Source organism: Rissa tridactyla, chromosome 10 (genome assembly GCF_028500815.1).
Source record: "Rissa tridactyla isolate bRisTri1 chromosome 10, bRisTri1.patW.cur.20221130, whole genome shotgun sequence".
Lineage (NCBI taxonomy): Eukaryota > Metazoa > Chordata > Aves > Charadriiformes > Laridae > Rissa > Rissa tridactyla.
The window spans coordinates 16,282,989-16,299,782 of record NC_071475.1 but is presented as its reverse complement, the minus strand read 5'-3'; the positions used below and the strand labels follow the sequence as shown (position 1 = coordinate 16,299,782).

Sequence of the window (16,794 nt, the reverse complement as noted above, 5' to 3'; positions counted from 1 at the left end):
CAATTTTTGATGGTTTTGGAGGCAGCCGCGTAGCTGTTGGCAGCTCCTCGTGTCTCTCTGTGGCCGCAGCCAGGGCCAGAGCTTCCCATGGGGAACATGGGGCAGGGTCCAAACCCCGGCACTGATGTTAGCCCCGCGTTCGTCCCTGCTGTGGGCTCGCGCACACGCGACATAAACAGAGTTCCTCTTCGTAGCAGGGCCAGCATCGGGATCTGTCGGCACTTGCGTGGGGTCAGCTTGGCCACGCTCCTCCGTTCGCAGTGCGGGGAAGGCAGGTACCGCAGCCAGGGGATGTCCCCGTGCCGGTGTCAGCCTCTTGCTTGCTATCTCGTACTCCCACCTTTCTCTCAGAAACTAACTCTTCTTTATGGCTTCTGACACTTTCCCTACTCTGTTCATGATCCTCAACTTCTCCGCGTCCCCAGAACTTCACATCTTTCTCCGCTTTCTGGAAGCCGTGCCTTCCTCCATTTCCAACACCGGCAGCTCTTCTCCCGAGCCCATTTCATGCTGCGTGCTCAGAAGGAGCATTGCAGGAAGTCATTAAACCCCAGCAGAAGGCCCAAGGAGCTTCCCTGTGTTCATAAAAAAGTTGCCCTCAGAAAATCAAGCGGGTGCACCATTGGCACAGATGGTGCATGCCCACCTACGGCCCTGCTGTAGTGTCTTATCGACAACTGCGCCAAACACAGCCCAATCAAAATTGACATCAAACTAATTGCTTTAGCAATTATAGGGCAATTAGAATAAAAGATCCACCAAGTCTTAATTAAGAAGCAGATTGAACAGGATTTAGCAGCTCCTAGCTGAGAAATATCAAAATCATTCGATATCTGTTGTCTTGAGTAGGATTTCAGATGGCAGGAATGTTTGTGTGGGGGGTGTGTGATGCTCAGAACGTACATAAATGTGCAATAATTTGCACTTGCCTCATTGGAAGGAAATTGCACATGAACATTAGGGAGAATGGGATGTACTCCAGTACTGAGAAGTTCCTTAAGAAAATAGCTAGTGTTTTACTTGCACATCAGCGTAGCAGACAGAAGTGGATCAGAAATCTGGCATTAAACCATGTAGCTGAACCGCATCACAAATAGCTGCTCCCTGTTATGTTTTTTGTTTTCATTGCAGCAGTGTCACAATTCACCTCTCTCCTGTAAGACGAAGTTTGATGAATGTAAGGAGTTAAATGATGTGTTTGCTTGCTGTCGCATGGGAACAGCTTGTTGACCCTGATCCTTTCTGTTTTGCTGTGATCAGGGCTCTGCTGTGGTATGAGAAGTATGAACACTGGTTCCCAGAGCCACAGGCACATGCCGTGGGCTCAATTCCATGGATTTCAATGGCAAACCAGGCAGTGCAAAGAGGGGAAAAGAGAGAAAGCTGGGCGCCCAAATATCTCTGTAGACCTGGATTTTTGTGCACGTCAGCTCCATCCTTGTCCTGCTGAGCGCAGTACGTTGTACAGTCTGCGCCCTGTCAGATTGCAAGAAACATCTCTGTACTGGAGTGTGCCAGATTCTCCCTGAAGTTCATGTGTAATTTCACATGTAAATTCATGCACATTTGTATTTTGCTGAGCATCATGCATGCACGTACCCACTCAGCACAGCGATGCATATGCCCCTACCTTCTGAGCGGTACCCGAGCGCTCTGCCCGTGAGACAGCAAATGCTGGCACAGTCTGTTGGTGGCAATCCACGGCCCCGCGGTACTTGCTGGAGAAGTTGGATGGGGTATGTTGATGCTGACAATCACAGCTCACCCTCCCCGAAAGTTGCCTGCGGCTGTTGTCGGCTGTTATGTGCTCTTCCCCATCTGTGCTGTCACGTTGCCACAAGTCTGAAAACTTCTGAGCAGCCTCAGAGAGATGCTGGTGGGAGTCGGCCCGGGGGGGCAATGGCTCTGAGCACCCACCGGCCATTTGCAGCGCCTGGGGTGGATCAGTCCAGCTCCCTGATGAGCAGAGGCAACTTCAGTGTCCGTGCAAAGCCTGTCGCCACCATGCCGCGGGAAGGAGTTACCACCACCAGGTCCGGTGTGCTTACTTGGTCTTCTTTCCTTTCCCCAGGAGACGGTCGGAGAGCCCTTCTTCCTGTTGATCTGTGCCATCAAACAGCAGATTAACAAAGGGTCCATCGACGCCATTACGGGGAAAGCCAGGTACACCCTCAACGAGGAGTGGCTCCTGAGGGAGAACATCGAGGCAAAGCCGAGGGTGAGTACCTACACCCCAGGGGTCTGACGGGCGCGTGCCCTGTGGGGGTAGCTGTGCAAGAGGATGATTTGGTACCCATGCAGGTGTGATAACCATGTAAATTATACACCTGCACAGGCACCTCGCTGCTGCCTAAGCTCACAGCTACAGAACAAGGCGCGCGATGACAGTTTGTTTTCATGACTGTCCCGCGGTGGGCTCAGATTAGGGGTGGAGGGAGGTAAGAAAGTTTGTTCTGCTGTATTCAGAGAGTTAAAGTAACAGGTTTACCATTCCCGGCAAAAGAGCATCTTCACTAGCCGTGGGAAGGTGCCGGCTGTGACCCCGAGTCCCGGCGTGAGCGCTTTGCCCAGGCTGTCACGGGGCTGGTGCTGCAAAGCGGCTCTGCAAAATGCCTCCTGCAGGGACAGGGCAGACGAGGGCTGTGCGTGTGAAGGGCTCGCTTCCCTCCAGCGCCTGACACAGAATTCAGCAAACGCCTTTCCAGAGCCCGGGTCAAATCCTGCTTTCAATTACCTGGCATAAATCTGGAGCAGCGTCACTGAAGACAGTGGGTTACCCCAGATGTGCATCACTGTAACTCAGAGCAGGTTCGAGCTCCACATCCACTGCGGATTCCTGTTACCAATTGACCTGTAAATTTACAGTGCAGACCGAGAGGGGTTAGCAGCAGGGCGCAAAGTATTAGCTTTCTCGGCAGAAATGGTAACTTCATAAGTCTGAGCAGGGGAAGTGCGGCTGCTTCCTACTTTGCTAGAAGAGAAAGAAGAGTATGAACAGGGTATGTTGGAGGAAGGAGAGCAACTGCAGGGTTAGTGCTAACTCACTGGCAATCCCCCACATTGCTGGTAACTGAACCTCTGCTTCAGAGAAAACCTGCATAGTATACAAAGTGAAATAACGTCTTCATGTAATGCCATGGAGAGAGTTGGACTTCACCTGTGCATTCACGTTGTTCTCATAGTCAAGGATGCTGGCTCTGTATGCTGCTACTGGAAAGCAGTATTTGCAAAGGAACCTCTAGGTTGCAAAGCAAAGGCGCAGCGTTGCCCTCTGGTTCAGGCGCGCCAAGGAGCGGAGGACACAAGCAGAGGCAGAGCTGAGGCCATCCCAGAGCGAAGCCCCTGGGTGGAGAGGGTTTTTTATAGGAGGAAAGTCTCTCTCATTGCCCTGTCGCTTTCTGCTGCGGCTGTAGCAGCAGCTGTGCGTCCCTGAGGTCTGAGCTGCTGTTTCTGGTGGCCCCTTGCAGCTGCATGTCCCGCTGTTCGGTAGGCTCTCGAGCAGGTTGCTGGGTGACGCTGGTGGTGGGCTCCAGGGCTGCAGCAGACCCAGCCTGCGGCGTGCTTAAAGCTTGTTTAAACAAAGGAGCTCGGCCCATTGCGTCAGGGAGAGGCTGAGCAATGAGCCTTGGCGGTCCCATTAGTCACCCATCGGAGCCGAGAAGCTGAGGACATGACTGGTTATGGGGGCTGACCTTTCCTCCCGCCCCCGAGGTGGTCTCTGCGCGTCAGGGCTAAGGCCCATTAGCAAGGCAGCATGAGAGGAGGTTGCAGTGTCGCTCCCTGGCTCCATCAACAAACGGGGCCTTCAGCCTCCGGCGGCTATAAATCAGCACCTCTCACTAGCGGTAAAGCCTCGATGACCGCATTTGTTCAGCCTGATTTCCAGCAGCACGGGGCCCAGAGCACACCAGAGCTCTGCAGGCGCCTCCACGCATCCTTGGGAGCCACAGAACTGGGCAGGTCACCCCTAACTCAGCCTCTGCCTGCAGAACCTCAACGTCTCCTTCCAAGGCTGCGGGATGGACTCCCTGAGCGTCAGGGCCATGGACACGGACACGCTCAGCCAAGTGAAGGAGAAGATTCTGGAGGCCTTCTGCAAGAACGTCCCCTACTCCCAATGGCCAAGGGTGGAAGACGTTGACCTCGGTAAGGACTAGGTGCATGGGACCACTCAGTCCTTGAAACCAGATGAAGCGCCTGGTGTCGCATGGTAGCTCTTGGCATCTACCAGAAGGCGGTGGGCAATGCAGCACTGACAGAGGGCAGACATTAGAGCAGCCCTTTCCTGAGGATGGTCTTCAGGAATGAGTGATGAGACCAGATACTGGTGGGCAGGAATAAAGCAGCTGTAATGAGCCCATGGACTCCTGTCCCGCCATGGGTCTGTCATTTGTCTATCCAGTGGCCAGTTCCTCCTCCCAACATTTACGAAGGATCCAGGGACAATGCTAGTAAGAGAAACCCACACTGTCTGTGGTGTCTCCATGCCACGCAGCGGGCTGTGGAGATGCACCCTGGCTGGCCACAATCGCAAGGCGTGACGTTCAGTGGGGTCAGGGCCAGGGGGAGTCTCCATAGAAAAACGCCCTGGGCAGGAGCAGTGACGGGGCCCTGCTTCTCTTAGCTGGTGCACGTGGCATGTCCCCGTTCACAGATACATCACCAGCTCTGCCCTGTGAGGAGGCACCACCAACCTTCAGTGGCCATGTGCAGGCCACGCAGCATCTCATCTGCCTGGTGCTCCATGAGGCAGGTCCCACACAGACCCCAGGGGTGAGATGGGGAGAGGGGAAGGGGGAGATGTGCCCCTCCCTGTCTCTCCCAGCAGAGCCTCTGTCACCTCTCCCAGCTCCATCCAGGTCTGCTCTAGTCTGGAAAGCCCCACTCCAGGGGCTAACCCCGGAGGCCATTGCTAAACATCTGCTCTGGTTTCTCAGAGCCCACGTGGCCTTGACAGTGGGGCTGTGCAGCCCCGAGTGCTGCGTGGCCAGTCCCCGGAGCCTCAGGCCCTGCTGCGCGTGCCTCCTTCGGGCTGGTGTCTCACCTCTCCCCTCTCTGTGCCCAGAGTGGTTCGCCACCAGCACCGACAGCTACATCCTCCGGGACCTTGATGACACCTCGGTGGTGGAGGACGGCAGGAAGAAACTCAACACATTAGCACATTACAAGGTAAACCTGCCACGCTGCAGGAAAGCTTTGCCTCCTCGGAGCCTGCCTGGCCTCAGGGGCGAGCTGCGGTTCCCCCTCCAAAAACAGGATTATCGGGAACAAGCAGGGAGGTTGCCATAGCTCCGTGAGAGCTTCCGGGGAATAGACATCTGCCCTGGCGAGAAGCTCGTTAATATTGCAACACACTGAAACTAATTAAACACTCTTCATGCAAAACAAGTTATTACTGACAACAGAAAGAGGAGGAAAAAAAGCTTCTATTCCCAACGGCCACCAGCTTGGCTGATTAGTATCACTCTGCTCTTGATCCGTGCTCCTGCTGAAATCACTGGCACAATTGTCGCTGCCTGCCCTGAGAGCAGGGGCCGGGGATGCCATCGAGGAGCGGAGGCCAAAAGGGTGGGGAAATGTGGCAAATCAAATTGTTTTCTTGACCATTTTTCCTTTTAAAATTAAATGAAACCAGAAATTCTTATATGATTTCCATATTCCCTGGTATGCCTGGGAGCATAATCCTCGCTGGTCTGTAACAGTGCATGGAAAATCAAAAACGGAGCTGAGTGCTTATTATTTGTGTAACAGCCGTGCCGCAGAGCCCCACTGCTGGCACGGTGCCCCGCAGCGCAGAGAGGTGGTACTGGCCCTGCGGCTCCGGGCTGTGGCCGGGTTCCTTCTGCCCTTCCAGGGAAAGGCAAAATGGCATCTGCGTCGCGTTAACACTCTTTCCCCTTACAATCACCTGGTGTCAACATCCAAAACTGTTTCTTGGATACGTGTATTTGCCTTATTCCCGTCGGATTTGAGAACCTCACTGTCTTGCATTTGCATTTAAAAAACCCTTTCCATGTAGGGCAGTGCCGTTACCGCGGGTTTCCAAGCCGGGGAGCTGGGGCATGGCAGGCGCAGAGGACGTTTGTGGCAGAGCAGCGATTGCACCAGCATCCCCCAGCTCCCGGGATCTCCCCAGGGCCCTTCCCGGCTCCATGGGAGACACCATTAAGGTTCGCATCATTGACATCTGCTCTTCCCTTCCTCCGCAGATCCCTGAAGGTGCATCACTGGCCATGAGTTTGTCGGACAAGAAGGACACCACGCTGAGCAGAGGTAATGTCTCCCCTCTCTTCCCCTGTTGCTGGTGACCGGGCAGAAATACTGGTGTTTCTGGAAGGGTGTCTCTGGCCAGGGATGCTGAGATCTAGTTGCCAGCCCTTTGTCTGGACGTTGGGGTGTGGTGTTAGCCTGTGCGGGGCTGGCTCTGGGGCCAGCACTCATGGGGCACCCTTTTGTAGTGGCACATTGGGCAGAGCTGGGCATCGGTGGGGCCAGCTTTGTGCCTGGGAAGACACTGAGCATGGTCTGGGACTGCCACCGCTGCGCAAGCTGGCCAGCCGGCAGCTGGGACACGCTCAGGAAGCCCTCCGGGTCCTGCAGGGTCTCCACTGCTCTCCTGCAAACCCCCTTCACCCACCCTGTGGCGTACGTTTGGGGCTGCCGTGGAGCTGCAAGAGATGTACATCCCTCCTTCCCGTGGGGTTCCCCCCTGCCACGGCTGAGCAAGGCGCCCCTGCTCCCCCGGGGGATGCAGATCTGAGTCCTGCCATGCAGGCATTGGCAGTGCGACCGTCCCAGGTGGGACCAATGGCGAGACAGACAGGCAGAATGGAGACACTTAGCGCTGTAATGACTGCCGTGTGTGGTGGCATTGCCTGAACCGCAGCCAGCACCCGGGGCGGGGGGAAGGGAGCGCGGGGAGCTGGGAGCGGGGCTTCTGCAAAGCGTGGGCAGTTCCGGTGAAGAGGTTGAGGGTTCGCCCAGGTCAAAGCTGCAGTGGCCACTGGAGAGGTCACAGATCCCCGAGAGTGTGGGACTGAGCCTGGAGAGTGGCGGCTTCCACATCCCTTCGAACTTTAAGGCTTGTCTATGTTACTTGCAAATGTGGGGGTTTGTGCCCGCTTTTCCTTCTGTAGGAGAAATGAAGAAGGTCTGGGAAGTATACATTCCTGTTGTACGCATTGTCGGAGATGCGAGTGTCATGCTTGTGGTTTTGCTTTGAAAATGTGTTATCCGATATCCTCCTCTCTCCACTTGCTGGGGTGCTGAGTGCTTTCCCAGCCCTTAAGATAGAGGGCACCTTTTGTTTCCCATCCTCATTAGGGATTTTCATTCAATCCGTGTGAACAAAGTGAAAAAAAGGAATGATCTGAAACCCCTTGATTGGAAAAGCCCTTTCCCTCCTGATTACACATGTTCGGTTTCTTGCCAGCGTATTTCTAGGTTTCAGGGTGTGCAGAGAGTCAAAACAGACCAAGGGAGACAAAAATTCACATTGAACAAGGAGTTTCAAACCTCATCTGCAGGCTGCTCGCACCGAGCCTGTCTCCGCAGTGGGGGCCCTTTCGTCTGCTGGAGCGAGGAGCTGCTGCGGGCTGTGGTGGCCCCGATGACGAGGCTGGGAGATGGCCCAGGGCATGCGGGGCAGCATGGGGCACCGCAGGACGCAGCAGGGTACAGTGGGGCATAACAGGGCATCGCAGAGCATCACGACGCAGGAGCATCCCTGTGCTGATTCTCTTCTCGTGCCCTCTTGGGTCCCTTTTAAAATACCACTTGGGAGACCTCAAGTCCTCCTTAAAGTACCTCCTGAGGTACTTGCCACGTGCCCCAGAAGGCAATAAACAACCCCAAAACAAAGAAAAACGCTGAGGTCACTTGGGGTGGGAAGGCCAGCTCCATGCGGAGATTCTTGGGGAAAGCCAACACCTCCTGCCATGGAGGGTGTCTGCGGAGGCGGGTTTCGGTTTGGGTCCTCTGACTGACCCGCTGTGTCTCTCTCTTCTTCACAGTGAAGGATTTGGACACCGAGAAGTACTTCCACTTGGTGAGTACCCTGCTCTCAGCTGCGGAGGCTGGTGGCTGGGTGGGGGGGATCGGGGGGCTCTGCCCTGTGCCCTCCCAGGGGAGCGCTGCTGGGTGCAGGGCCCTGGCTGCAGGACGCCCGCTCTGCAGCGCGGCACCGCCACGCGAGGGGACAGGTCACAGTGGTGGCTCTGCTCCCCCAGACCTCTTCTGCCGCCGTGACAGTGGGGGACGATGGCAGAGCGCCTGCGGGCTCCTTGCGGCAGTGGAGGGGAGCCCATCTAATCTCCTGCACATTTTGACATGTCACCTTTATGATGGCTGCCTGGTCGCAGACAGGGGAAGCCGTTGCTTTCATCCCTGCCAGCGGGTGCCATTTCATCTCCGGCAGCAGCCGTGTTGGGCTGTGGTGAGCCCTCAGCCAGGCAGGGGTCAGGTTGTCCTCTGCTGCCAGGCTGGCTTTCGGGGAGGCGTCCCCCCGAGAGGCAGCAGCCTGGAAAGGGCTGGGAGCAAAGGGGTGCGCAGTCAGGCTGTGTGCGCAGCGATCCCTCCTCTCTCCTGCACTGAAGGCTCTGGGTCCTGGTTTTTCAGTGTATGTGATGAAAGAGGAGAAAATCTTCTCAGCCTTGCTGATATTAACTTAATTCATCTCCGTGGGCTGGAATGTCAGATGTGATGAACAAGCTGGATCAGGGCTCGTTAGTTTTCTTCCGAGAGGCTCAAAGAGGTGCAGAAAGGTTATCTGTAGACAAGCTTTAGTACTATGGGACATCATAAAAAATTACCAGGATGGCAAAGTAATTGTTGTGCCTGATCTGGCTGTCAGCAGGCACCGAGAGATGGGGAGCGCGGTGGGAGCACGGCGCAGCACCGCCGGTAGCACCCGCGCAGCCTTGGTCCGGTCACCTCCCGGCAGCCCCTGGCACGCCGCCCGCTCCCAGCCTGGGGAGATTTATTAGTTCCTGCTTGTGCGCCACGCTGGAAGTACGAAGTGCTAAACGTTGCTAAAAGCTGTTATGAAAAAAAGTGTTGTGGACAACAACAATATTTTATAGCCTGATTATTTTTTTTTTTTTCTCTGCTAAAGTTTCCGTGCTCAAATAGAGGACAAACACACAATGCACGCATGCACGTGTACACGCAGCGCAAGGAGGGAGAAGGGATGGGAAACCGAATGTGCGCATGTGAAATGATGCCAAGATGGACTTAAATGGCTTACTAGGTCATTATAGAGCAGTAATTAACTGACCTGACTGCTGGAATATTTATTTTTGCTTTTAAAAAGGGCAGGGTAGGAATATTGGCTGATCGTTTGTGCACTTTTCCCAAATCTATGAAAAGCTGCTTTCCGCAGAAGCCTTGTGCGTTGCTTCTGGGAGCCTGAGCTGCAGCCACACAGGAGTACTGCACAGGGAGCAGGAAGGCGAGCAGACCAACATGCAAAGTGAGATTGATTGTTTCATTTTCTTTGTCTAGCTTGAGAGAGGCAATAAAGAGCGCAAGAGAAACAAATGTCAGAAAAACCGAGTATTATGAATCTCTTTTTTAAAGCCGTATAAGGGTGTATTTATAACGTAGTAACTACTTTTTAATTGAATTTTATATGCAGTTGAAATTCTATACTTAAAGGAATATTTAGTGTGATGCTTCCAGAGAGGAGCGCTCTGAACATGTGTTTTATATCGGACCAGGTTCTCCCAACCGATGAATCTGTTGAACATAAGAAGTCCCACAGACAGAGCCATAGGAAGAAAGTCCTACCAGAGATCTACCTGACCAGGCTGCTCTCCACAAAGGTAAGGGACGGGATGCCCTCCTTCGCAGCACGTGGGATTGCTGTTTGTGGTCCGTAGCGAGAAGCCTGCTCTAGGGAAGGAGCGCGGCGGGGCCGGCTGCCCTCGAGAGGCGGTGGGACTCTTCTGGAGTGTTGAGCGAGGCTGGAGCGTGCTGAGCGAGGCTGCCGGGCACCACCGGCTCCTTGGGTTCCCTCCAGCTTTCCAGATCACCCTCGGAGCAGCAGCGCTGCTGCGTGAAGCCCCACATGATCTCCTTGACTGGCCTGGGGTCTGTGCACATGAAAGGGATGCTGACTGCCGCAGGGCTCGTGGTGCACAGTTTAGACCCGAACCCATCTCCCCAGCGAGAGATCCTGGCGGGAAGGGAGATGGAGATGCCGAGCTCTGGGAGCGGGGGGAATGTCTGTGCGAACTTAATTCAGATTTGAACTTCCCCACTCGCTGTGAGTGCTCAGCTCCAGCAGTTGGGCTCCAAGCCCATCTTTAATCCCAGCATGATGCCTCACTGGAGCAGAGATCACAAGAATGGCCAGCAGTTTCTAGTCGTCTTTGTATTTGCTGTACAGAACAGTCACAGATGTGAGATCCTAGCAGTAAGAAAGAAAATCTTGATGCCAAAAGAAATTAAACCCAAATGCAAGCTAATTATATCGCTATGCACAAACAAACCTTTCCCTCCCTGCTTCGGCATCCCCTTTCTCTTCTGATTTATCCAACTGGCAGCAAAGGATTTCCCCTTGTGCGCAGCAGTCGCAGCCCCTCACGCTGTTTTCCTGGGCTCGAGTGCTGCTGCTGTCCCCAGTCCCCATCGTGTGCGCTTGTCCTGCAGGGCACGCTGCAGAAGTTCCTGGATGACTTGTTCAAAGCCATTCTCAGTATCCGAGATGATAAACCACCTGTGGCCGTGAAGTATTTCTTTGACTTCCTAGAGGAGCAAGCAGAGAAAAGAGGGATCACAGACCCTGACACTATGCACATCTGGAAGACCAACAGGTTTGGAAGAGGAAATCTCTTCTTTCTTTCCTTCCTTCCATCTCTCAGGAGCAGCAGCTGCAAAGCCTTGGTGTCCTGGACTAATCATTAGGTTGCTAAAAGTAGAAGAGGGACTTGGAAAACAGGAGGGGTGGCGGAGGGGGCAGCTAAAGACGAGGCCAAACACAGGCTTGGAGAGCTTTGAACAAACACAGAGCTCAGGGGAGCAACGAGCTGGAAGAGGAGGCGTAGGCAGATAAAGGGCAGATCGAACTGGCACATGAATAAAAATAATTAAAGCAGAAATGGAAGAGGGACGGGAAGAGGGGAGGTAGCAGTGGTGTTAGCTCCAAGCGCTGGAGATCTGAAACAGTCCAAAATCATGTCAGGTCTTAGAACATCATGGAGGTTTTAAAACCAACACATTTGGCTCCTTTTCATTTGCTTTCTGGCTTTTCAGCCCTCGGGGGCGCTTTACCCAACTTATCTCTGTAACCAAGCTGAGACTCCAGGGCATTCACAGGACTCCAGGAGCTGGCGTTGTGACAGGAGGGTGCTGTCGGGCACTGCAGCTCCGGGGACCCGCCGGGAGCAGTGCTGAGGGACGTGATGAGCAGCAGGAATGGGGTGGGGGAGCCAGAGTGAAGGGGGGAAATAGAGCAGGGGAGAAACCAGAAGATTGGACCGGGAAGAGCAGGGAGCTCGGAAGGAGGCTCAGTGCTTCTGAGACTGTAGGAACAGTAACTGTTTCCAGCCCAACATGTGAAAATTAAAAACAAATTTGGCTGGGATAGCAGGCATGCAGACGCAATCATTGGGCTGCAGATTTGCCTACCCTTCATTACCTTTAATTGCCAGTAGAGCAAAGACTTACAGCAACTTTCACTCTTCATCTGCTGAGGAGGGATGGTGGGAAGGGCGAGCGATATACTGAAACTGTTGTGGCCAAATGAGCAGTGAAATAACGGGAGGAGAAAATGATGAGAGGGCAGAAAAAGAGACACATGAAATGCATTTCACGGGGCCAGGCTTACCATCAGAACCAGATGACGGTTACTGTTGAGGAAGAAGGCAAAGGAGCTGACACCATTGCTACAGAAATCAGCAAGTGGGGAAGCTTGATTGCACAGCCCCATGCGGGCAGACCTGCCAGCGCCTCTGCTGGGCCACGCTGCTCAGGGAGCTGCTGAAGGAGCAGGGGTATGCGCTCACCTAGGCAGGCTGTACGTGAAGTCTCCTGTCCGTGATGCCTGCTTCAGCCTGAAGAAGTGTCTCTTCAGGGTGAAGACATGCGCCTGCCCCTCTAGCAAGGCAGAGGGCCGTATGCTACCAGGAAGTGACTAAATAGCAGAACCTGGCTCCTCATTCTTTTTCCTCTCTACTATTCACTTTCTATCATCAGCTTTCCTGCATTTCCTCCCCTCTCCCTCTGGAGTACAAGAGTTCACCCGGTGTGTGTTCCTGGCTTGTTTCTTTTGCAGCCTACCTCTGAGGTTTTGGGTCAACATCCTGAAGAACCCCCAGTTCGTCTTTGACATTGACAAGACAGACCACATCGATGCCTGTCTCTCTGTGATAGCCCAGGCCTTCATTGACGCCTGCTCCCTCTCTGACCTGCAGCTGGGCAAGGTACCCTCCAGAGAGGACATCATCTCGCTGCAGCTCGGGCAGGCATAGGGGTGGGAAGGGACTGTCGGAGGTCACCCAGTCCAGCCTCCCCCAGCAGCGGGGCTGGCTGGGAGCCACTTGCTCAGGTTCATGCAGATGAGTTTTGGCTGACTGCAAGGATGATTTCTCCCCCTCCCTTCCCCACCACTTTGGTCAGGCTTGAACTCGAAGTTTGCACCCCCTCTGTCACAAACAGCTGTCAGGGACTGGGAACACACCGTCACAGGCAGGAGGACCAAAGGGCAAAGCACCAGCCTGGAGGGCTCAGAGGATGGAGAGAGACCCAGCCACTGGCTTGTGTGCTCAGTGTTACCCAGTGGCAGTATGAGTTGTCCCGCGGTCCCAGGAGAGCACCCAGTTTAGCACAGTGTCTGGAACACTTCCTGACAGGGCTGTGCTGGTGTGTGAGCAAACCAATATTCTCTGTTGTTGGCTCAGGCAGGGGTGTACCGTACCAAGGGGAGCACGGTGGTGTCAGCTCTGCCTGGGGCACGGGCATGGGAGCCTGGCTCCCTCAGTCAGAGCTGGTTTAGGGGACATCATTGGCATAACAATCCCATAACAGCAGCTGAGGGATGATGTAAACTCGCAGCGGCAGGATGGAAAAGGATGTAGCTTCAGGTAAAGCTTCGCTCATTGCTGTCAGTGGTTTCTGCACAGCCTCTCACCTGGGAGAGCCATGAGAAGCTCAGTGGGGAGCCGAGCCTTCAGGAACACGGGCTGCGCCTGCCCGAGCAGCAGAGCCCCAGCCTGGCCCACGGGGAGCTGTGGGGACACACCAGGGCCGTCCCCTTGACACCATCCTCAGTATGTGGGTTGCGCTTGGTGGGCACCGCCGCAGCCCTGCCTGTGAATGCTTGGTGCTCCCCTCCGGTGGCAGCATCTCAGTGCCACGCTGGCCACCTCGGGCATGTGGTCAGAGCCCAGCAGGCTCAGCTCACCCGCCCGGGGAGCTCAGCGCTCCGACAAACGCGAGGGCCAGGTCTCCTCTTCCCGCCCACGGGCTCCCACGCACCATCCCGCGGGGCGGGCAGGCAGCGAGGCGGCCCACGCGCATGTTCCCCGCTCTCCCACTGGCTTGGCTGAGTACAGTGTTGACATTTGAAACTTCCCGACATAAATAAGTTTTATTAAGAAGTGCTGTAAATCGTCCCCCGCTGCCCCCCCCGCCCCAGGGCTGGCGGCAGCACAGAGCGTGACGTAGAGGGGACCCTACGGAGAGAGGGGCGGGAGACGGGCAGGAAGCCCTTGCTGGGAGAGGTTAATGCTGGAGGAAGATCTAATGAGCGCTTGATTTTTTGTTTGTTTGGGTTTGGATCTTTTTTTTTTGCATGCATTACGAAACACCTACAATTTGTCCTTGTCAAGCTGTGGGTGAGGGGAAGAGGGGTCAGCTGGAGTCAGACAGCAGATGGAAACGTTTTTCAGGAATACAATAGCATAAGTGAAGGAATTGTTGAGTAATGTGGGAAGAATAAATCCTCAGCACAAAAATCAGCTTGCATATACAGGCAGTATATCGCTGAATGTTTTCCAGGCTGGATTCTTCCCCTGGTTTCAGCGTGTTGCTCTTGATACTGCAAATGTGAGAGCAGACTCAGACTCTGTGCCCAAGCAGTTAATAAACCAGTACCCATCTCTTCATAATACAGAGTGGACAAAAACATAAATCAGAAAATAACTCAAAAAAGAGTCAGCATGGGTATCTTTCATGTTTCTAAGGGAAAAAAAAATATGTTGTGAGCAGGCTCTGTAACTTGGCTATATTCCTGTAATGCCTTGTCAATAGGTTTGAAAATAAACTGCTGTGGGATCTGGTGCTGCAGCCTGGTGCCCATTTCCCCTGCAGCATTAGCCACGCTACATATTGCGGCAGCAGATTGCAATTACCCCGGGCTTCCTTATTTACTGCCCAATCCAGCTGAAGATGCTGCCTCCATGCTAGAGCCCCATCGCACTCCTCTCCTCTGATCCTCCCTCCCCTCTCCACCTGTCAGAGCACCAGGGACCAGTCCCCCACCCCAGTGCCGGGACGCGCTGATCTCACTCCCCTCTGCGTCCCTGAGCCTAGGGCCGTTTCCCTTCGGGATGCAACGCTAGGCCAGTCAGCCAAGTTCATTCCCGGGGTAATGATATCAGCGGGGCAGGATTGCCTTGAGGTTAAAATCATTCATGCTTGTGTTTGCAAGGAGTGCAGGCAGGGTTATGCCTTCACTGATACAACCCGATTGCGTGGCTGGGAGGTTAAGACTTCTTTGTCTAAGCTGACATTAATCAAGAGAACTCAGAATTTTCTGTTAATTACTTTACATGCACTCAATATAGGCCAGGCAGGCTGGGTTAGCCAATGCAAAATAAATCAAAGCTACATGAAAAATCCAAGAGCAACATTTCAACTGACAGAGTTCAGCTTGTAAGAGAGCTTTGTTCTTCAGTTTAAATCAAGCTGGCTGCTCGAGAGACCCGAGTGAACGCATGCAGAAGCTCTTCCCTTGTTACCAATTTCCACACGCAGAGCCACGGAGCACAAGTGTTTTATCTAACAGTTGTGCTACACTCATCTGCAGAGCATCACCTGGCAGCAAGCCACCTCGCCTGACCTCGTGCACGCTTTTTAGCCTGCCCTTGCTGCAAATTAAAACACATTCCCATAGACCACCGTCCCTGGCATTGTAGCTAACGAGTGTTTCGCTCACGCTAGGAGGAGGGGCAGAGGGCCGGTGCTGCGGCTCCGCAGGCGGGTGGTACCTGTCCGCAGCACCTTGATGTGTTTGAGCAAGCGCCTCTGCCATTAGCTGTTCTGTGCCTCGGTGCCGTCCCACCAGGCTCCCATCTGTGCAAAGCCAGGAACAAAGATGTAGCTGTTTCCTGAACCCAGCTGTAGCTGAAGTCGGTGTCTGATGGTTAGCACTTCGGTCAGACAAACAGGATAAAAAGTTTTCAGCCAGGAACAATACAGTGTCTGATTTTGGTGTCTCGCCCTTGCTCTAGGACTCCCCGACCAATAAACTACTGTACGCCAAGGAGATCCCTGAGTATAGGAAGATAGTGCAGCGATACTACAAGCAAATCCATGACATGCCCCCGCTCAGCGAGCAGGAAATGAACGCCCACCTCGCAGAGGAGTCGCGGGTAAGGCGTGCTGGGCTGCGGTGGGCAGAGGGGGGCTGGGCCGGTGCACACCCTGCACCGGGGATGGGCTCGGTGCCCTGATGGAGCGAGACACACTGAGCCTGCTCTGCTCTGGCTGACAGCAGGACTTGGGGAGCGGCAGGGAGTGCAGATAGGCTGCAATCAGCTAGCGCTTCGATGCTGGAAGGAACAAACAATAAAGGATATTTTGCCTCAAACTTCCAGGCACAAACTTGATCTGACCTAATTCCAAGTATCTTCAATTACTGCTGGAGCTGCAGTAAACACCCACGAGTTAGTTTGAACCTAACTAGCTCTGGCACCACTGGGAGTTGAAAGCGAAATTCAGTGCCAAAGAGCCAGGAAGTTTGGAAAAGGATCTCTGCAGCCCCGCAGACCCCTGGCCAGCTGGCCCCAGGCGCCCACTGCCAGCACCGGCCCCGAGTCCCCGGCAGCCTGTTGGCAGCCAGCCCTGGCAGCCAGCCTGGGTGCAGGATGCCGTCCCTGGTACCAGCTATGGGAGCTGGCAGCCATGCTCCAGCTTTAAGTCCTGCCAGTGATACGCCACAGCTTCGTCAAAATCAAACGATGTCCCTGCAGCGCTTTAGCTTCAGCCACCGAGCGGGTTTTTTCCATCAGCGTTCTTCTGCCCAGCTGTCATACTGCCCCATCCTTTGAAATGGCTTTGAGTACTGAGGGGTAAACAGGGCGATCAAGCATGGGCATTTAAGGCTGGCTTTAAAAAGATCGAGACTGTTTCTGATGTAAGCAAATACACCTTCCTTAAAGGAGTAAGTCAAAAGCCTGGCGCATCAATGCAACAGTAACAAAAATACCCAGGCAAAAACCTTCTTTTAATCTAGTTAATGCCTGCTGATTGGGCTTGAACTCACTTGCTGCATCACGTTAATATTCCTTCCCTCTTTGTTCTGTCTTTATAAAGAAATACCGGAACGAATTCAACACCAATGTCGCCATGGCTGAGATATACAAATATGCCAAGAGATATCGCTCCCAGGTAAGTGGGTTCAGCTGCGCTCAGGCCCCAGCGTACCTGTGGAGGGAATAACAAGCGATATGTTGTAACCGAGCAGTCACACACCCACATCCAGTCCCACAGAAGAGGGATTATCATTTTTTGCATAATCCCACGCACATATGTAATATATGCACACAGAGATGCACCTGCTCTCCTATCCCT

General features: G+C 54.0%; 1 protein-coding gene across 1 annotated transcript in view; it reads left to right on the top strand.

Moving 5' to 3' along the window:
• The window catches only part of PLXND1 (plexin D1), an 89,408-nt gene that overhangs the window by 70,094 nt on the left and 2,520 nt on the right, over positions 1-16,794 (top strand). Inside the window, exons 27-36 of the mRNA XM_054216450.1 lie at positions 2,072-2,218; positions 3,990-4,146; positions 5,066-5,169; positions 6,210-6,273; positions 8,013-8,047; positions 9,717-9,821; positions 10,651-10,814; positions 12,275-12,422; positions 15,453-15,593; positions 16,537-16,611. Of these exons, the coding sequence (XP_054072425.1) occupies positions 2,072-2,218; positions 3,990-4,146; positions 5,066-5,169; positions 6,210-6,273; positions 8,013-8,047; positions 9,717-9,821; positions 10,651-10,814; positions 12,275-12,422; positions 15,453-15,593; positions 16,537-16,611 (1,140 nt within the window). The remainder of the gene's footprint in view (positions 1-2,071; positions 2,219-3,989; positions 4,147-5,065; positions 5,170-6,209; positions 6,274-8,012; positions 8,048-9,716; positions 9,822-10,650; positions 10,815-12,274; positions 12,423-15,452; positions 15,594-16,536; positions 16,612-16,794) is intronic.